Below are 21,506 nucleotides of genomic sequence, written 5' to 3'. Positions count from 1 at the left end.
ACTGTGACCTCAGTTTTGCCAGATCCATTTACATTTCCTCCCTTGTTGATTTCTGTTGACCTCCGCCCTCCTTTGACTTTGTGGCTCACCTGGAACTTCTGTCTTTTTCTCCTTCATCCTCAGCCTGGTGTCTAGGGCCCCATCATCACACCGCAGATTCTCACCTCGTCCGTTTGTGCGTTCCCCTGCATGTGGGTGTGCACATCATCAAACAATGTTTCTTATTGCTACATAAACATTCCATCCATCCATCCATCAATCCATCACTTTACTTCTTCATTCTTGACTTATGTTGTTTCCTTGCCTGGAACATAAATTCTATCCCTTCTCCACATTCCACTGGTCCGCTGAGCTCAGCTTCATCGATTGATTCCTCCTGTAGGGTCTGTCTGCACCTCGCGCCCTCCACTGCCCCTCACCCCGCGTCGCCCATCCCAGTCTGCTCGTATACTCTGCAGCAGACTTCTGCTCTGAAGCAAATCGTCAGCTACTCCAGGACAGAGGTTATTTTATGTAATTCTTTGGTATTTTCCAAAACCGTGTGCACGTTCCCAGATGCACAGCTGAACTTGTTTCCTTGCCCAGCGAGTCGTCCTTATACTCACCATACTGTAAAAAAGAAGGAAAGTTAACATTTCATTGAGCACCTGGTATCTGCCAGATACTATTCTTAGAATTTTATGTCTAAGCATAGTATCTGCTTACGTTTGCTTTTACATCTGTTACGTTATTGAAAACCTAAAAACCCTGTGAGGAGAATGTTATCCATTTCTTAGGCTGGAAAAATTAGATTATCAATCTTTAATAAATATGTAGCTATAATGAACAGGTCAGCATTTAGACCCAAGCCCATCTGACCCCCCAAACCCATACCGTTTGCTGCACTGTCCTGCGCCATTTGGTGTTAGACCCTCCCTTTAAGGTGTTTCATGATGATGCCTTGCATTCCTGACTTCCTTCCTGCACAGTCCACTTCCAGGGGAGCAGAGCATCCTTTTCCCTGGGGTAATACTGGGTCCTTTCCCTGTACCATCCTGACGCCCACCTGGAGCCCCCCTTCTTCACACATAGTTTGACTTATATCCACATAAGTAAAGCAGTATGCCTGCCTACTTTTTTTTTAAACTAGCATTTCTGGATTAAAACATCTCTTAAGGTAGAATAACTCTGGGTCCCGGAACACGAGATGCTTTGCAGGACACACAAACCTTGCTACACTTTGAGCTCACTTTTTGGGTGGTCAGAGAGCTCACAGAGCTGGTGTCTTTGGACGTCTCTGTGCAACTAGCCCCAGAGAACTGCCCAACTGACTCAGGACCAATCTGCATCTGTTCGCTTGTGTTTCCTGCCCCAGGGATTCCGAGCCAGCCCTCGGCACCTTAGGAGACGGGCCGCAGCGGCTGCAGCTGCCCGGCTGGAAGAAGCCAAGCCTGCCGTGGAGGTTCACCACCAGAGCGAGCAGGAGATCTCAGTGAGGAAACGAAGAATCAAGAAAAGCAGCCGCGTCCAGCCAGAATTCTACCACTCCGTCCAAGGCGCTTCCACCAGAAGACCTGTAAGTAGGGAACTGTCTTTTCAAAGAATATTAAATACATTGTCACATGAGGTGGTCCTTCTCTTAGTCTTCAAAAATGATCAGATTGACTTTAAGTAATTCAGTTATTCTCTTATTGTCCCAGCAAGTAGTCGGGAACGCACGTGAGTGCCAGCGAGGAATGTGGTTTCTCAGGAAGCGCTGGTCAGCGGTGGGCAGGGGTATTGAAAGCTGGTGAATCCTGACCACATGAGAGTGGGGTCTAGAGCCCGGATGGGGCCATGGAGTAACCCAGCTGAGGCCTGCAGTGGTGAGAGCTGAGTTGGCGGAGGCGGGTGACAACAAAGCAGCATCGGGATGGTGAGGTGTGGAGGGAGGGGCTGACCCCTTCATCTGCAGCTGTCCTCCAGGTGATGCCGAGGGAGCTGGCCCCTCCGGGTGGTTTTTATGTTGCTCCCAGGCGGCACTGCTGGCCTCTTCTAGCAAGTGCCCTGGGTCAGCTGAGCTGCCTTACCAGTTACCAGGGAAGTTACCTGAATAGTTACCTGGGAAGCTTGGTGCCCACCTGGTCGTCACCCCTTCTCCTCTCCTGAGCACACTGTTCCATGTGCTCTGACCTTCTGTCTTGGTTGGGGCTCTTACACAGGGACTTGTTGCCGGGGCTGTGACAGTTAAGGATTTGGGGCTTAGACACTGACATTTAAAAAACTTTCAAGGAGTATTTCATGACTACAGTAATCTTGCATTGCTTCAGCATTAAAAAAAAGTTTCCCTATGAGTCCTTCCTGTGCTGTGGAGAGCCTATGATTGTCGTGACTCATGCCAGCTGAGGGGAGCCAGCAAGATTTAATGTGATAATATGTCTCTGTAAATTATTAAGACAGACCTGCCCTTCTGTGGGGTAACTGTGTAGCAGACGCATGTGGAGTTTGCGGCCAGACCAGTGACAATGGGAAGAAACTGAATTCCTTTACAGAAAAGGTTCTGTTTAGCCAATGGTAAAATAAGCACATACTTAGAGATGAGAGCCTTCCTTTCATGATTGAATAAAACAAAGGCTAAGTAGAATTTGGTATCTACGCGGAGCAACAGGAAATTGTAGGAAAATTTATTCATTCAACAAACGTAAGCTTTTTTATACAGGAAATAAGAGATGCACAGGTATGTATTAATAACTAACGGTTATTGAGGGCTTACTTGTATAACTGGAATTATTCACCTTCTGAATGATGAAACTGAGGCCCAGAGAGGTAAATAACTTGCCTAAGTTGACCCAGTTGTTTGGGGGTAGAGTCTAGGCTTTGGGTCTAGGCAGTGGACTCCAGGGCCCCAGCACTTCCTCTGCAACCTTCTGCCTTCTTGCGCCCCAGCACCTCACCACTGAGTCCATGGACAGACACGCACACGAGTAAACGGAGTGCAGGCCTGTGTTAGGGAAGTGCTGCCGTGGACCGTGCACCTGGCATTAGGGAACATGGTGCATGGCCAGAAATACTTGCAGAGAAGCAGACGCCTGAGGCGCGTCCTGAAAGAGGAGTTGATCCGGTGGGAAGTGGAGGGAGGCGTCTCTGACGAGGAGAACGTGTGCAGAGCACAGAGGCATGACCGCGTGGCAGGCCCGGGGGACAGCTCGAGGTGGTGCTGGTAGATGAGACCAGGGTCATTAAGGGATACATTATGCTGAATCGTTGGGTTTATCTTCTGTGACAGGGCTCTGTTGAAGGTAGGGAATAGGCACATTGCTTCTCCTGCTCAGAACCTAGCTAATTCTTTCTTCTAATCTCCCCATGTGGATGGAGAAGTACGTGATCATCATCAAAGTTTAAGAGCCCTCCACCCCCCCTTATTCCCTCCTGAGCACTGTACCTAAGTGCCTTGGTAATAAGACATAGTTCCCATGCCTGGTGACTCTGCCCTGGAACACCTCTCCTTGCTCTCTGTTTGCCTGGAGAATTCCAGTTCACCTCTGAACACTGACTCGAGATCAGGCGGCTTATTCAGGAAAGTCTTTTCTGATCCTTCCCATCAGAGTGAGGTGCATTCTGCTTTGGTCCTCGGCCCTTTGTACAGATCTCCAGCAGCGCAGTTACTCAAGTGAAAAAGGCAGGCTCAGTAGTGAGATGGACACGGGTTCGACTCCCGCTCTATGTATCTGGCAGGAAACAGCTGGTACCATAAGAGTTTAATGGAAGGACTGTTTCCAGAAGCATGGGCAGGGCTGAGATGCTCCAGCAGCCTTCAGGTAGAACCTACCTACCTATCTGCCTACCTTCCACCCCTTGTCTGCAGGGGTGGCAGACGGCAGGGGCCTTGCTGGGTCCTGGTCAGAGGGCTGGAACCAAGGAAGCAGCCTTTCCCAGGAGCTGTGGCCGAGGCGTGCAGCCCGGCCAGAACCCAGTGAGTCAGGAAGGGGGCAGGGCAGAGTCACCAAGGATGGGCAGAGTCTGAGGGGACAGACAGGGACCCTGGCAAGTAAAAAACATACGTGGTCATCTTTGCCGAGCTGTTCAACTCCTCGAGACTCAGTTTTCTTACTGTGAAGTGATAATAACAACGGCGACCTCACTGAGGGGTGAGGATGAACTGACGTGTGGAATTAGGTGGCCTGCTTGGCATAAATACTCAGTACATGATAATTCCTTCCTCTCCTTCTCCCCCAGACCTTGACTTCCTTGGGGTCCACATCGTCTGGCCTAGCATATTTCCTGGCATATGACATCTGATGCATTTTATTGAACAAATGAATGAATGATATTTATACATGACGTGTAGGTTAGGCACGGTAGGAATTCAGAGAATGGAGAGGTTTTTTTCTTTTACCCCGGAAATAAGGTGGTTAGGGGGTAACTACTTAACGGAAGAGACAGGATTGAATTGGGCTTAATTATGTGTAGGAATTGGAGAGCCAGCAGACGTCAGCTCTGGGAAATAGAGTAAGCAGAAGTGCTGATAACTGTTTGGCTGGATGTGGGGGATTATGAGAAATGTACAAGATAAAGCTGGAAAAAGTGATGGGGCCGGAATACCACTGTGTTTAAACTTCATTTTCTGTGCTTCATGGAGACCCTGGAAGAGATGAGTAGCATCATCTTAGCAGGATTTTAGGAATTAAACCTGAGCAGGCTGGGTCAGAGGGGACCAGGACAGGGCCGGGTCAGTAGCTACTGCAGAGGTCTGGGTGTCCGGTGATTAGGACCTGAGCTTGGACATTGCCTGTAGCTCTCTGCCGGCATCTGGTGGTCACTGCTGGTAGGGAACCTGAGGAAAGCCTTTGCCCTCTCCTCTTCAGAAGGATCATTTGGAAGGGAGCAGGGTTAGAGGACAGGAAATAGCAGTGGAGGCTGCCTTGTTGCTAGGGGCAATAAAAACATTCCAGGAGCTTCTTTGGGGCGGGTAAAGCTCACTTCCTCCATCTGTGTGCTTCTCCTAGGGTCATTGTTTTGTAGACTGGAAATCGTCAGAGTTGGTGGCAGGAGGCTGTTGGCTTCGTATGTCATGTGATTCCTGCTTAGCCTCTGCTGACATTTCCCTGTTTTCATGCTGTAGGTGGACTTGAGCGCCGGCCTTGGGTCCTCTTCTGGGTTTGGTTAGGTGCAGCCAGTAGGGCCAGCACATGAGCCCGGAGCCTGTGCCTTTTCCAGCTTACACAGTGGGAGGGAGAGGGGGGACAAGTCAATGTCAACTCTGATGGTGGCCTGGAGATGAAATAAAAATAGATCAGCTGTGGTGACTCAGGATTATTTGAATGACTTTATGTGAAGCACTCCAGGCGTTTCTAGCAGCAGTCTGAGTAAGAAACAGGCCCACGAGTCAAAAGACTGACACAGGACGTAGCAGCGAAGGAGATGACTCAGAAGCTGTGACAGTGCACTTTCAGCCAGGAAGCGGGCCCCGAGCCACATGGAATGCATTATACTTTAGCATCTCCGGCTGCTCCAACCTAGTTACTTTTTCTGAATTCATCATTTGTACTCCAACGTGGCTATAAGAATTAGTAACGGAGATCCTAATATAAACATAATTAGTAATATATGTGTTTTCTTTGCTCCTCTTTTGAAAAATGAGATGTTTCTAAGAGTGAGTAAGCCAAACATTTATCCTGATTTTCTCTTTTAGGTCTTGGGACTTATCCTATATATTGAGACATGTCACTGGAACATTTAGGAATTTTTACCACCTTGGAGCAGAAAAGATAATTAGATCCACATCTCCCTTGGTTCTTTAGTATTTTGACATTGCAATTGGGTCTGAATCCTAGAGCTTGAAACATCACCATCATCACCACCATCACTGGAGCACTCATATCACTGCACGCTCGCTACCTCGGCAGCCCACAGGCAGCAGGTGTCTCTGTGCTTCCCTGTTTTCTCCCCTTTCATCTTCCCAGCAGTTCTCTGGGGCAGGTGCTCACTCTCCGGAGGAGGAAACCTGTCAACATCACACAGCTGGTGGATGATGGAACGAAGATATAAACCCAAGTGTTCCGACCGGAGCAGTTGGAATAGATTCAAATGATCATGTTTCTAGGCCTAGAGGTTTATCCTAATGAATACTTTCATCAGTTTGAGTCTCAGGTTTCCTAGCTGCATAGAAGTTTTTTAACTTTTGCGTCAATCAAAACCTATTTTTAAATGGTACTGGAAAGCATAGATAAGCCCCAAACCTCACTCTTGCCATGCTTTTCGTTCAGCCTCTCCTCCTGGGGCAGAGGACCTGGGAGGCAGCAAGAGTCTTTCTACCTAGAGCCCTCACTTGAGCCTGTTAATGTAGAACAAAAAGGGGAAATCAAAACTTTAGAGCACCTGAAAATAACCAGGCACCCTGACTCTGTCCCTGTTACATTTCACTGATTCCAGTTTTGTGCACGTCAACCCCACCGCCTGCATTTCCTGGACTTAGAGTCTCTGACACTAGCTCATAGAGGTGAAGGACTCTCTGATTAAAAACTGCCAGCGCCCCCAGGTACTGGCCAAGCGGTAGCCCTCTCCCTGTGCTGGCAAAACTGAGGCCCACGAGCTTCTGTCCTTCACTCTGGGGCTCCTGCCCCCAGTAACTGGATTATCAAGCCTGATACATTTTAAAAAAAATTTTATTGAAGTGTAGTTGATTTAATGTTGTGTTAATTTCTGCTGTACAGCAAAATGATTCAGTTACACACATATATATATATATATATATGTATATTCTTTTTCATATTCTTTTCCACTCTGGTTTATCACAGGATATTGCATATATTTCCCTGGGTTATACATTAGGACCTTGTTGTTTATCCATCCTTATATAGTAGTTTGCATTTGCTAATCCCAAACTCCCAATCCTTCCCTCTCCCACCACCCTCCCCCTTGGCAGCCACAAGTCTGTTCTCTATGTCTGTGAGTCTGTTTCTGTTTTGTAGATAGGTTCATTTGTGTCATATTTTAGATTCCACATAGAAGTGATATCATATATTTGTCTTTCTCTGACTTACGTCGTTTATGATAATCTCTAGGTCCACCCATGTTGCTGCAAATGGCATTATTTCATTCTTTTTTATGGCCAATATTCCATTGCATCTATGTACCACATCTTCTTTATCCATTTATCTGTCAGTGGACACTTAGCTTGTTTCCATGTCTTGAACCTGGTACTTCTGACTCAGGCAGGCTTAACGCAGACAATTGGCGGTCCTGCTTTCTGAAAGGTGAACACTGGGGAAGAAGCTGGTGTGGCCTGAGGGGTGGAAATCAAATTTCCAGTTTGGATATGTTAAGTCTGAAATATCTACTAGATTTCCTAGGGTCTGGATTTCATGGGGTTGTCAGTACATGGATATTATCAAATCCAGGAGACTGATCAGGATAACCCAGGAAGTGAATACTGATAGAGAAGGGCGTTGAGGGCTCAGTTGGGGTCCTCCAGAGCCAAGAGGTTAGGAAGAGGACGGAGGTGCCCTTTAACTTCTGATGCCTTCCTTCAGAAAGACAGATGCAGAGAGCAGATTGGTGGTCGCCAGAGGTAGGGGGTGGGGGTAGGGGAAAACACAATTTAAAAAAGTACACACAACTGAATACATCTGTTGTTTTCAGTGACACAGAAAAACAAACCCTTGAATACACCAAAAAAAAAAAAAAAAAGAATGAAAGAAAAAAGGAAAAAAAATTCCAGGTGGCTTATGCAGAGGTGGGTCCAGGGCTCTTGACTTTCACTGAAGGATGTTCGCCTTCCGCCAAGAAAGGGCAGCATGGCAGGCAGAAACTTTAAAGAGCAGCAGGAAAGGATTTCCCATGCAAATGCATTACTCCTCCCCAGCCTTGCCTTTTCTCCTACCAGACCACTTCCTTGACCTCACCTTCCTTTTCCTTCCGTTGTTGGATTTTGTTTTCGAGTCTTGGGAAATTTTCTGTTTTTCTCTTTGCAGCTTAGGTCATTGTAAGGCTGCAAGATACTTTGGAACATTGCACAGTTTATTTATTTATTTATTTATTTATTTATTTGGCTGTGCCAGATCTTCGCTGCGGCACGTGGGATCATTAGTTGCGGCATGTGGGATCTAGTTCCCCGACCAGGGATCAAACCCAGGCCCCCTGCATTGGGAGTGCGGAGTCTTACCCACCGGACCACCATGGAAGTCCCTTTTGCATAGTTTTTCTTTGTTTTAAATTAATATTAACAGGTTTCAGGCCATCTTTGTAGTCGGGAGCCTGCTGCTGTGTAGAAAAGACTAGCCAGACATCCTTGATCTTGTTGAGAATGTAGGATGTTTCTCTGTCCCTTTCCTGCTTAGGTTGTTCAGTGGTCTTCCCTTTCCCTTTCCTTTTCCAGTGTGTAGCCCCATGCGGCTTTATTTGCATAACCTCAGGACACTTCTCTTTCTGGGGAAGGCTTGCTTACAGCTCACACCTTCCTTTGGGTTAATTAATTGGTGAATACAAAGCTCCTAAAGGAAATGTTTGTTTCCTTTTCCCTTTGGAGTTCTAGATAATGAACTGAATGAATAAAGTCAAATTTCTTTTGCTAACTGCTTAAGAAGGATTTTGTGGAATAATGTCCATTCAGCTTACTGAGTCTGTGCTCATTGCTACACCTCCCTTACAGGACCTTACCAAAGGTTTCATTTATTATAAAACTGCTATCAGTAGCTATAAGAATAATTGGTGCACAGGATCATGCGGCGTACATGGTCTATATTAAATGAATGGTGCTAATATAGATAGAGTTTAGTTTCTCAAACAACTCATGAAACCAAAATGAACTTGGTGAAGGGGTTCATGTGCTCTGCTTGGAGAAAAATAAACACATTCTTCTAACTCATGATTCTTTTCAAAGCCAGCATTTGACTGAAGCAAGGCCTGTTGCCATTGTTTTTGTCTTTCTTGTACTCAGCACCACTTGCTGTCTTGAAAACCTTAAATTCTTTAAGCTCCAAGGAAATAAAACTTACAGAAAAAAAATTTAATTAATTAATTTTTTATCTTTTTATTTTTGGCTGCGTTGGGTCTTCATTGCTGTGCACGGGCTCCCTCCAGCTACGGTGAGCAGGGGCCACCCCTTGCCACGGCCTGCGGGCCCCTCACCACGGTGACCTCTCCTGCTGTGGAGCATGGGCTCCAGGTGTGCTTTAGTCTTCTTTTTTTTTTTCCAGAAAATTTTTAGATAGCCACTTGTGCCTTCAAAATTTCCATGGATGGGGTGGATAAAAGAGCTGAAAAGATAGCTCCTTTAGAGATGGTCTAGTTTATTTCTTTACTTCTAACCAGAACAGTCTTTACTTTATTTCTAACCTAACCAGAATGTTAAAATGTTCTGGGAAGATGGGTATAAATTTCTTTATTTTAAAGGACACAGCTCTTCCCTTGGAATTCTGTTTGATGTTTAACAGCCGTGTTTGCCTGGGGTGACTCCTTGACCTTTGCCTAAATCCTGTGGTTTACAACTTAAAACCATTTCCTATTGTACCACCTGTGAAGAGGTACTGTGAAAGATCTAGAGCTTGTCTCTCTTCGTCCAGTGCTTTCAATGATGAGGTCTCCCCTTGTCTGATGGCTTGTATTCATAGCCAGTTCATTGTACTTGAGAATCAAAGAGCTGCTTCTTTTCTGGGCTCATGGTTCCATCTCTCTGGACCTTTTCTCCTAGACCTAATTCTCCGTTCTTCCAAATATCACTGTTGTGCTCCTCTCAGCCCCCTCCTGGTGAGTGGCAAGAATCCATCTGATTTCTCTCAATAGTGCCTCTCTTTTTTTTTTTTTTTCCCAATTGTGAGGTGATGAGTGTGGTTCAAAAAAATCAAACTGTGGAAACTGAACAATCGAACATATCCAAACAGAATTTAGTTTGTGCCTTGGGAGAAAAGTGGTCAGTTCTGGAAACGACAGTGATGTTTCAGGAAAACTGCTGCTTTGCAGTAACTCTTGTGAATGAAAAATGCCACCTGCCATATTAGTAAGCAAAAGATGTTGCAGCCATCAAGCCATCACATTACAGCCACCTGACAGTGAGCCCTGGGGGAACTCAGGATGGAAACAAAGAATGCCTGCCATCTAGCAGTCAGTCACTGCAGTCTCCCCTCATTGTGCACCCCCCCAAAGGGACTCAGGATGAGAAAGCACAGGATACTGGCCCCAGATAGCTGAGGTACATATCAAAGGAAGATTTCAGGTAGCCCAGACATAGGCTCTTCCCATACATAGAAAAGTGCTAAATTCCTTAACTTGAGATGTCTGGTTTTCTTTATTAACAATAATCTTTTGATGTTCTGACTACCTGGTCTTTGTTGCAAAAACTCCTGTATATCCTGGCTCCCCGCTTGCCTTTTTGGAGCCGTCCCTCAGAGCTAGCTGAGAGGCTGTGTTGCTGGATTAAGTCCTCAGTTTTGTCTGCTGAATATAACATAACTCTCAACTTTTAGGTTGTGCATTTTTTTCACACTTCATATTTTGAAAAGTGTGTTCATATTCATGATCTCATTTAATCTGCACAAGCAACTTGTATCTTGAATGGGGCTTAATATTGTTAACCCAGTCTGACAAAAGTGAGTTTCAGAGAGTAAGGACTGGCCCAGGTCATCAGTCTAGATGGAAGCAGACGTCCTTTGTCCCTGCCGTCTGTTAGGAAGAGCTTCAGCTCCAAGAGCACTTGGGGATTGGGTGGGAAATTTCAGGGACAAGAATATAGATTCCAATAGACTGGAGGAATTATGCATGTTTTCATCCTGACTCATTCCTGAGGAGTAGCTATATACCTTTGAGAGCATGCTCACAGCCTGCATTATCTGTACCGCTACCCCAGGGTACCAATGTATTGGCAAGTCCGCTTTGGTCTAATACTACCAAGTCCATGCCACAGCCTCCACACTTTGTGCTCGGTTATCACATGGTAAAGTAGCTAATTAACTCTGATGCTGGGGAATATCCTTGACCTGTCAGCACTGACCCCCCACTGCGTGCAGCTCAGCATCTCTGTGGTGGATGAAGATCAGATACCTAAATTAATCTGATGTTAAGATGAGGTTTAAATACTTTTGTGTACTGTTCCTGGGAATGTGGAATGGTGCAGCTGCTCTGGAAAACAGTATGTCAGTTCCTCAAAAATTAAAAATAGAAATTGTAAGGTCCAGCAATTCTACTTCTGGATATATACCCAAAAGAATTGAAAGCAGGGTCTGGGAAAGAGATGTTTGTACACCCATGTTCATAGTAGCATTATTTGTATTAGCCAAAAGGTAGAAGCACCCCAAAAGGTGCATTGATGGATTAATTATAAACAAAATGTGATGTATCCATACAATGGAATATTATTCAACCTTAATGAGGAAGGAAATCATGACACCTGCTGCAACATGGATGGATCTTGAAGACATTATGCTGAGTGAAATAAGATAGTCACAAAAGGACAAATATTTCTCTGTGAGGTTCCTCGAGTAGCAAATCGTAGAGACAGAAATTGCCAGCGCAAGTTCCTGTGCCTGACGCACAGTGAGGCCAAACAAACGGAAACATCGGAGTTTGGAGCAGAGAAAGGTTTATTGCAAGGCCATACAAGGAGATGAGGTGGCTTGCCCAGAAAAGCCTTGAGCTCCCCGAAGGGTTTTGGCAAAGCATTTTTAAGGACCAGGAGAGGAGGGGTCTCAGGGTATGTGATCAGCTTGTGCACAGTTCTCTGATTGGCTGATGGTGAGGCAGCAGGGTGGTGTCACAGGGGTTAACATTATCAGTCCTTAGGCTCCAGGAGGCCTGGGACTTGTGCTCATGGTCATCAAGTAGTTCTTCCATTTAGTAGTGGTGGTGGGGTTTCACATCTGCAAAACCACTCAGGAAATTTGCATTAAATACTATTATCTAGGTACTTCAGAGAGGAGCTAAAGCGGAGGATATGGGGGAAGGCCTGTCCCAGGAAGGCCCCATAGGGTCCTGCTCTGTTACAAAAGTAGAATGTCGTGGTTGCCAGGGGCGGGGAGGAGGGAGTGGGGAGTTGTCTGATGAGTATGGCCTTTTAGTTTTGCATGATTAAAAGAGTTTGGGGGAAATTCCCTGGCGGTCCAGTGGTTAGGCCCGCTTTCACTGCCGTGGCCCTGGATTCAGTCCCTGGGTGGGGAACTAAGATCCCGCAACCTGCATGGCGTGGCCAATAAATAAATAAATAAATAATAAAAGAGTTCGGAGATTGGGTGCTCAACAAGGTGAATGCGCTTAATAGTACCGAACTGTATGCTTTAAAAAGGTTAAGATGGTAGGTTTTACGTTTTGTGTATTTTACTGCAATTAAAAAGAAATTGAGTTTAAACAACAGCTGCAGGCAAGGAGGCAGAAGAGTCACAGTAAAGGTTCACAGAATAAGGGCCCAAATGATAAGAACATCAGAGAAGATACATTTAGCTTATTTTAAATAAAAAGCTCATGGAGTGTGAGAAACACAAGGTAGCAAGGTACAAGTAGCAACTGCTAAGGAAAGACTCACTTACTAATTGGAGGATGTGTTCTTATATACATGGTGCAGGCATGACTGTGGATTGAATGTCACATGTCAAGACATGCTGTTTCATATGCATGAAATGACAGTTGCTATCATTCTTAGAAAAGAGAAACTCCTTAGAATGTAAAGTCTTAGTTGAGGTTTTAAGGGCTATTGTATAATACATTTGCATGAGTTAAAATATTGTACTCCGGGATAAGCAAGATTGATCTAAAACAATGTAAACTTGCATTTTAAGTCAAAAGATTGTGTTATTTTGTGATCGGTTTGTGTTCTTGTGTTAGAAAAACTTCAGAAATAAAGTAGATATGTTGATGGTGTTCAGAGCCAGGATTTTCAGTTGGGAGAGAGAAGAGATGCAGGTGTGAAATCAGGAAAGTTAAGTAAATCCTTAATTGAATTGGAAATATCAGTTTGAACACACAGTGAGGTTTTTTCATTAAAAAAAAAAATTTCCTGGCTCTGCCCACTGAACAGGGCTAGAAATAGTGACCAATCCAGTAGAAATGCCCATACAGTATTACAGTATCCTAATGTCATTCCTTTTTAAAAATTAATTCATTTTTTAAATTGAAGTATAGTTGATTTACAGTATTATGTGAGTTTCAGGTGTAGTGCATAGTGATTCAGTATTTTTGGAGATTATACTCCATTGTAGGTTATTACAGGATAATGACTATAATTCCCTGTGTCATTTCCTTTTTTTCTTTTTATTGGTGAATTTTATTTATTTATTTTTAAGATTTATTTTTTCTTTTTCTTTTGGCTGCACCACGTGGCATGCGGGATCTTAGTTCCCCAACCAGGGATCGAAACTGCGCCCCCTGCCTTGGAAGCGCGGAGTCCTAACCACAGGACTGCCAGGGAATTCTTTTTCTTATGGAAACAAATCCAGGCTGTGTCTTGGGTCAGGTTCCTTAGGCACAGCCTGAGAGGCTGTAAGTGATGTATTGAGGGGGAGGGTCAGGAGAGGAACAAGGGAAGCAGGGAGGGTGGGGGCAAAGTCAGATGCTGGCTTGGCAGGGGCTGGCTCTGCCTGGTCCTGCATTGGCTCCAGGGAACCAGTGCACAGAGTTCATCTCAACTGGAAGCCAGCCTTTTGTCCCCAGCTGAGTTAGTCACAGGCTCTGGGCTCCTGGAGAGGGAGGGTGTGAGGAAGCTTGGGGTAGCCCAGGGGAATGCTGTGAAGAAGGGGCAGCTGTGAGCCATTAGGGTCAACAGCTGGATAGAGGGATGGAGGGATGGGCGGCCAGGCACTCGGCAGCCATCACAGGCTCCTTGGAGAAATGGCTGATTCCAGGTCTAGAATGAGAAAGGGAAGATGAGGCCGACACACCTTTTTTTTTTTTTTTTTTGCCTTTTATTGACAACTCTTTATTTTTTGAAATTTCAAACTTACAAGTTCAAGAGTAATAACTATGAACAGTATAATCTTCCTCTAGATCATCAGTAAGCCTTTTGCCATTTGATTTCTCTACACATAAACACACACACACATTTTTGGGAACAGTTTGAGGAAGTTGCACACATTATAACTCTTCATCCCTAAATACTTAAAATATATATCACCTAAGAACAAGGACTTTCTCTTATATGTTACATTTCAGTTATCAAATTCAGGAAGTTTAACATTGATTCAATACTATTGTCTAACGTGTACCTGTGTTCAGATTTTCCAGTTGTTCCAGTATTGGCCTTTGTTTTTTCTATCCAGGATCCCATTCTACATTTAATGGTCAATAAACTGACCTCTTTACTTAGTCTCCTTTAATATACACACTGGCTACCAAGTTTGGAACCATAGGAGAGTATGTAATATGTGGTTTATTAATATTACATTAAGATACATGTAAAGTAATAGTACCTGTTTCAAGACTTCATAAAGCCAGGCACATCTTGTCAAACCAGAAGACAAGGAAGCATCAAAGATTACTGTGGTCTTGTCAGAAGAATCAGGAGTTAAACTTGGAGAGGCTCCTACTGCCTAGTCAATAAGAATAATGATCACAGTGGATTGAATATCACATCAGTATATTTAAAATCCGTGATATATGACATTTCAAAAAAAACCAAACTCTCATTGTTGACCTTTGGAGAATGCTAAGTGAACTAACTCACTTTTCTGGAAAATAATAAAGAGAAAGAATCAAGCATTGTCGTGTCTTTGCTGTAAGAGTTTATTCTACATGGTAATCAAATGGTGTTGTGGAGGGAAGGAGTGATGGAATTCGATGTCACCACTTTGCATATCCAGGTGAATAATGACCTAGACGGTGATGGTGATCGTCAGTGACGCTGACACTGCAGGAGAGACATCAGGTGCCTGCTGATGAAAGGACCGGTAACAGTATCGAACTGCTAGTACTAATTACAGAGTTACACAGAACATAGGGTGGAGCTATGTGTTAGGTGATATATTGAAGACAGAGTTAGCAAAATGCAGACTCTGGGGAACTTCGGGGCAAACACTCCAATTTCTTCGACGAATAAATTGTAAGAAATAAAAAGTAGCAGGAGTAATCTATAGATTAAAAGAGATTGAAGGGACCTACCAACCAAATGTAATGTTTAAGCCTTGTTTCAATGAGCAAACCAAATGTAAAAAGAATTCTTGAGAAAGTTGGGGACTGATTGGATATTTGATGGTATTAAGAAATTTATATTAATGTTTACATTGGCAATGGTTTTGTGATTTTGTTAAAAAGTCATTATCTTTTAGAGATATGTACTACAGTATTTAGCAATGAAATAAGATCCCTGGAGTTTGCTTCAAAATAATCCAGTAAGGGGCGACGGAGAGAAATGTGGGTTAGGGTCTGATTCAAACAACACTGACCAGGAGATGGTAATTGTTGAAGCTGTGTGTGTGTAAATGGTAGTTTTAAAAATTTTTCTATTGTTGTATAAACTTGAAATTTTTTATAATGAAAGGTTTAAGACCTTTAAAAATAAGAAACACATCTTCATTTAAAATTTACCTCATCAACACTTTGCTTCATCAAGTCCCTCTTCTGGCTTTTGTTTTCCATAGAGTGAGCCTAAATTTTTGTAAATATCATTTCCAGACTTCAGATATTTACTTAGAAAATTTAAAGTATAGTTGATTTACAATGTTGTGGTAGTTTCTGGTGTACAGCAAAGAATGTACATATTCTTTTTCATATTCAGATATTTACTATAAGAAGGTTTTTAGAAAGACAGAAGGGGGCAATATTCCCATGGCTATCTTTTGATGCTTTTTACTTCTTTTTTCTTTTAACGAAGGACTATTGGCATATTTGTTGGCTTTTTACTTGGAACATTTTATAAAACCATGTTCGTGAATGGTGGGAAAATGTGCTTATTATTTAAAATTTAAACAACTACTCTAAAACAGATGGGGCAATTATATAGGCATATTCTTCCACTGTAATATCTGAAAGCTGATTTTTCCCTGAGATTGCTATTTTTGTTCTTTGTAGATTTATTAATATGAGAACAATCATTATTGAAACAAAACTAACCCGAAGGCAACATGCCATCACATGGCATGACTTTGTCTTGCTGAAACTCAAATAATACCTAGTCTTACAGTCTTTTCATAGTAAGTGGAATTCTTCCATTCCAGTATTACTTTACTACAGCAGATTGCACTTATGTCTTCTCACAGAGCTCATGAAATTTTGATGAGGGCTGAAATGTGAGCAATTGAGTCGCCTAATCGATTTGAGTTAATCTTTAGTATTGACATCACGTTCCATTATGTGACTCTGCTCAGGAGATGGTTTTCCGGAGGTAGATTATTGCTTTCATTTTGCTGCTCATATTTGTACTTCTTTGTTGCTAAATAGGGCCATGAGCTGATCACATTTCCAGTTCTGTTCAAAGCTTACTTAAGACAGCTTGAAACTCTCATTAACTCTGTGAATTTTATTTAGCCCTATTAGAAATGGGCATGGATAATTGAGAATGGATTATAATTTTCAGCTGCTTTGCCAAATGCAAACCCCCCCCAAAACAAACAAAAAAACCACTTCTGTTTACTTTTGCTAAACTGGACAGCTAAGCGTGGATCTTTAAGAAGCAATGGAGTTCTAACAGGATGTGTGCTTTCATGCTATTAATTTTTACAACTTGCTACTGCAGAAAAATAATTCTTTTTAAATAGGCAGCATAAGTGTTGAAAGTGAGCTCCTTTTCTATTTAGCTGTCAGAGTAACCTTTCCCTTGAACCGTGATTATAATCAGTTGTGACAGTTCACTATCAGCCTTTCCTCCTCCTGCGTTCCAAGAAGGTTAAACATTTTTGAGCATCAACCTTTGTCCCGAGTTCAGAAGGATAAAAATTATCTATTCAACCTGAACATACACTTTTGAGTGGGGTTCCATTGAGCTCCTGGGAATTTTAAAGAAGGGAGGTCAGAAAAGTCATTCATTGTTGGTACCTTTTCCATCCTTTTGTTTGATGCTTTTTGTTTTTTGGTCTCTGTGAAACAGATTAGCCTCCTATTTATTTAATAAAGTGTGAACTAGACTTGATTTTTTCCACTGATGACAAATTAAATTTCACCAATAAAAAAAAATCACATGGTTTAGATATATGATTGTTGATTGCTTTTGAGTTGTGTTATTATCTGTTCTCAGGAGTAAAAAATTGAGTATGGCTGGAGAGTTTTAGAATTCTGTGGTCCATGGCCTGAACCTTAAAACCTGGATGCTTCCTTTTTTAATATAAAAATAAAATGGGTCTGAAGGTGGAGGCAGAGTGGGAAGATGAGTCAGTTGGATGTCAGGCATTGTCTGATTCTTCTGAGAGTTACTTGGTGTTTGCTTTAAATTCTTAGTTATTTTCACTGGTTCTTTTTGTTTCCCTAGGTATATATAATTTGAGTAAGAGAGTATTTTATATTGCTAGGCATTGTATAAGTATCTTATTAGCTGATGTTTTAAAATCTCTCTTTCCCTAATTGTGGAGCCAAGTAAGTTGAAAAACAGGACAGTACTGCTTTCTTAGAAACATGCGAAAATTGTCTTTACAAAGCCATTGCTTCATTGTAGTCTTGTCTCTGCTCTGACTTTAATAATGAGAATAATGGGAACTATATTCAATAGCTTGTGATAAACCATAATGGAAAAGAATATGAAAAAGAATATATATATATAAATATATGTATAACTGAGTCACTTTGCTACACAGAGGAAATTAACACAACATTGTAAATCAACTATACTTCAATAAAATTAAAAAGAAAAACCTAATGAGAGGAATGATGTCTCCTCAGAAGAAAAAGACTGGACTTTGTGTTCTAAGCCTCAGCCCTAGGGAATTGTGGGGTTTCAATAAATGTTTAATAATGAACCTCTGATCGCCCTCTTTTCTGAATAGTTATTGCTTAGTCATCATGGAGTAAGAGAAAGGTGAGAAATCTGGGCGAGGAGGCGTGGAGAAAAGGAAAATCATAGGCTCAGTTATCATGGCAAATAGCCAAGTTAGATTGTAGTTTATATATCCAAATGTACCTTTCTTGAGACTCTTTTGAAAGTCATCTGTTCATCCTGGGACCCGAAGTTTGAACATTTGTATATAATATGCTACAACAGCACCTGGATTATTAGCAGGCTGGGCCTAATTTAATTTTGCTTGAGCTAAGACAAGCTTTTGAGCAGTGTAAGCAGTCTGATGGAGATGCTGAGAGTGTGTGTCCTGAGCCACATGGCTGTGTGAGTTTCACTTCTGGCTTTAGCACTTCGTAGCTCAGGGCTGTGGGCGCTGTGACTTCGTTTACCTCCACTGGGCCTCGATTCCTGAACAATAGAAGGGCGGCCATAACTTCAGCATGTTACTGTGAGCATCATCTTTTCATTGTGCTCAAAAGAATACTTGGCACATAACAGTGCTGCATCCGTTTACTCCTTTTCCTCATTGACATCCTGGCGTGGGATAGGGTTCCGGATGGATTGGATCCTGGAGACATGGAGGGTGAGTGACATAATGCCCCAAACTCCAGGACTTTCGAGTCTCGTGGACGTGGACAAACAGCTTTTACAATGTAGTAGGATAAGGGTTTTCTAGGAGAGTATTAGACACTTAGCTCTAAGAAGGTCAGCAAAGGCCTCCTGGGAGAGGGGGTTGGTGAGCTGAGTAGGGAGGGACTAATTGAAGAAAGAGGGACGAGCCTTCCCAGCAGAAGGAGCTGCGTGCTTGAAGGAGCAGGAGAAGGAGAGAGCTCTGTCCCTTCGGAGAGCTGGGAGCAGTTCCTAGTGAAGCTGGTGTGGAGGGTGAAGCTGGGTGGGTCTGGTCATGAAGGCCCTGCTTGTCCTGCCACAGAGTTCGGGCCTTTATCCTTTGGCTCCAGGGTTCCTGAACGGCAGTGAGGAAGGTGGGATGATGTGTTGTGATGGGAATTACAGTTTAGAAAGATTGGGACCAGTCTGGCGATTGGATTGGAAGGGACAGGGTTAGAGTCAGGGAGACAGGTGCTTTGGTCTGAGTAAGAAATGATTAGGGCCTGAATTAAGATAATAATAGTGCAGGTGAAAAGAGAGGAATGAATTTGAGAGCTATAAAGGAGTAGAATAAATAAAACTTGGTAACAAATAATATGAGGGGTGAGGAAAAAAGAGAAATTATATATCTATAATATATATCATGATCACATATATATAACTCATATATACATATTTCTTTTTTTATCTTTATCTCTCTCTATATATTTGGTTTCTAGCTTTAGCAAATGAATAGATTCTAGAGTTTCTCACTAAAATGGGATTAAGCAAGATGAGAGACATAGGGTGGTGTCCGGCGGAGAGCTATGTTGGATTTTGTGTGTGTTGATCTTGAAGTGCCTGCCGGAGACCTGAGCAGTGACGTCTAGGAAGCATTTGGGTATTAGAATACGGAATTCCCGGGAAAAGAGAAAGTTGGCAAGAGAGATTACATAGTCACTTGTTGTTAAAGCTGAGAGTGAATAGATTAGTCGGGGCTGTAGAGTGAGAAAAGGAGATGAGATCCCAGATACTATGCTGAGATTCCACGTAATAATATATGAGGGTATACACGAGGGTTCAATGGTGGAAGAGAAAGTCATCAGGGCGAAACAAACAGAAGAAGCAACCAGAGAAGAAAACCAGGGAGAATGGTATCATGGGGACCAAAAGAGTGAATTCCAGGAAGAAAGTGGTAATGATAGAAAATATTAAAATATTAAAATTTAATTTATATTTTTAATTAACAAAACATTATTGTTAAGAAGGGTGAAGAATGAATTTGTGCTCTGGATTTAAGCCACAAAGAGGACTTGTGTGTTTTGCAAGGAGGAAATTTTAGTTGTATTTCAGTGGGTTAGAGTACACGGGACTTTTGATTTCAAGACAGCAAGTGAAAACCATCTGATTCTTCTTGCAAAATCACTCCAAACAACAAGGCCAGCAAGACACTGAGACAAAGTCAGTGTTTGATGAGCCTGAGAGACACTTGTAATCTTGAACCACAACAGGTGAAAATAAAAGAGAATGGAGAAGGTGAACAACTTCTCCAAGAAGAGGACTTGTTCACAGGGAATCCAACCATCAGCCCTCCCAGCATCCCGGACCCGTCAGGAGTAGGAATCATCAGTCTTTGTTGCAGGCGGAAGTGAGGTGGGGCCTGCAGATAGGAATTGTCGAAAAGTCTCCACAAGGAATATCGTCACTAGGCACCTTCATGACTCAGTCAGACACCTTCTTCCTCATTCCCGCAGGGGACGAGAAGTGTATTTTCTGAATTGAGTCAGAGAGGCTGTGGACTCGAAAACAGGCACTGAGGAAGGTGGGAGTGAATTGTGGGCATGAGTAAATCTGATAGGGCTTCTGCTCCTTTACCCCCATCCAACTCCCACACCCCAGATGCTGGCCTCCAGGCTTATCCTTCCTAGGAGGGGACTGGAAGACACAGAGATGAGTGGGTCTTTTATGAAAAGGCCAACTGCCACCTAGTCTCCTGGTCATGAATCCCCTGGTTGACAAAAACTTCAGTCCTGAGTGTGAATGGACAGCTAAGCATCACCAGAAATTGGAGAAAGCCTCCAACATAAAGGAGAGAGAAGGGACTTCCCCGGTGGCGCAGTGGTTATGAATCTGCCTGCCAATGCAGAGGACGTGGGTTCGAAGATCCCATATGCTGTGGAGCAACTAAACCCATGTGCCACAACTACTGAGCCTGTGCTCTAGAGCCCGTGAGCCACAACTACTGAGGCTGCGTGCCACAACTACTGAAACCCATGCGCCTAGAGCCTGTGCTCTGCAACAAGGGAAGCCACCGCAATGAGAAACCTGCGCACCGCAACGAAGAGTAGCCCCCGCTCGCTGCAACTAGAGAAAGACTGTGCACAGCAACAAAGACCCAATGCAGCCAAAAAAAAAAAAAAAAAAATTAAAATTAAAACTAAAATTAAAAAAAAAAAGGAGAGAAGAACAACAAAAATTCCGACTTTATTAAAAGAGGAAAAAAGAGGAACTCAAAGGAAAGAGTGACGATATGGGGAGCTGAAGGAAATTCCTAACGATTCTTAATGTCCTGAAAAGGGTAAGAGAAGATATTGCATCTATTAAAGTATAATTTTCAGAAAATTAAAACATGACCTTTATGCAAATATAAAATGAGCATGCATTAAAGATTTTATTCAACTCATTAATTAGTGGGGGAGCCAGTCAGATAGTAAGATCAATTCAAAGGAGAATCTGAGGGACATATATAATCAGTCAAGAGTGCAGAAATGAATCTGCTACTAGATGCAAAACAGGTTGATATCCTATAGGGGGATAATGTGTAGTATTGAGGTTATCATTTTTCTAGGGTGGAAATTAAGTCCATTAGATAGATACTGGACAAAACTCATTTGCATTGCTTTGGACAAGAGTCCTTTGCTTTACTTCAGTCCTTTATGCTTATAGGGATGTAATAGCCTGGTCTTGTGCTTCTCAAAATGTGGTTCCTAGTCCAGCAGCCTCAGAATCACCTGGGAGCTTGTTCTTTGTTCTTATCTACGCATTAAGAAATTCTGGG

At 43.0% G+C, this 21,506-nt stretch overlaps 1 protein-coding gene across 21 annotated transcripts in view; it reads left to right on the top strand.

Moving 5' to 3' along the window:
• Positions 1–21,506, top strand: part of DST (dystonin) — a 499,741-nt gene that overhangs the window by 42,529 nt on the left and 435,706 nt on the right. For all 21 annotated transcript variants that reach the window (XM_067753487.1, XM_067753485.1, XM_067753482.1 and 18 more), the window contains exon 3: positions 1,355–1,555. In XM_067753487.1, coding sequence (XP_067609588.1) covers positions 1,355–1,555 — 201 coding nt within the window. The remainder of the gene's footprint in view (positions 1–1,354; positions 1,556–21,506) is intronic.

Source organism: Pseudorca crassidens, chromosome 10 (assembly GCF_039906515.1).
Source record: "Pseudorca crassidens isolate mPseCra1 chromosome 10, mPseCra1.hap1, whole genome shotgun sequence".
In the NCBI taxonomy this organism is placed as follows: Eukaryota; Metazoa; Chordata; class Mammalia; order Artiodactyla; family Delphinidae; genus Pseudorca; species Pseudorca crassidens.
Note: the sequence above shows the minus strand (reverse complement) of the source record. Positions and strands in the feature narration are given on the sequence as shown.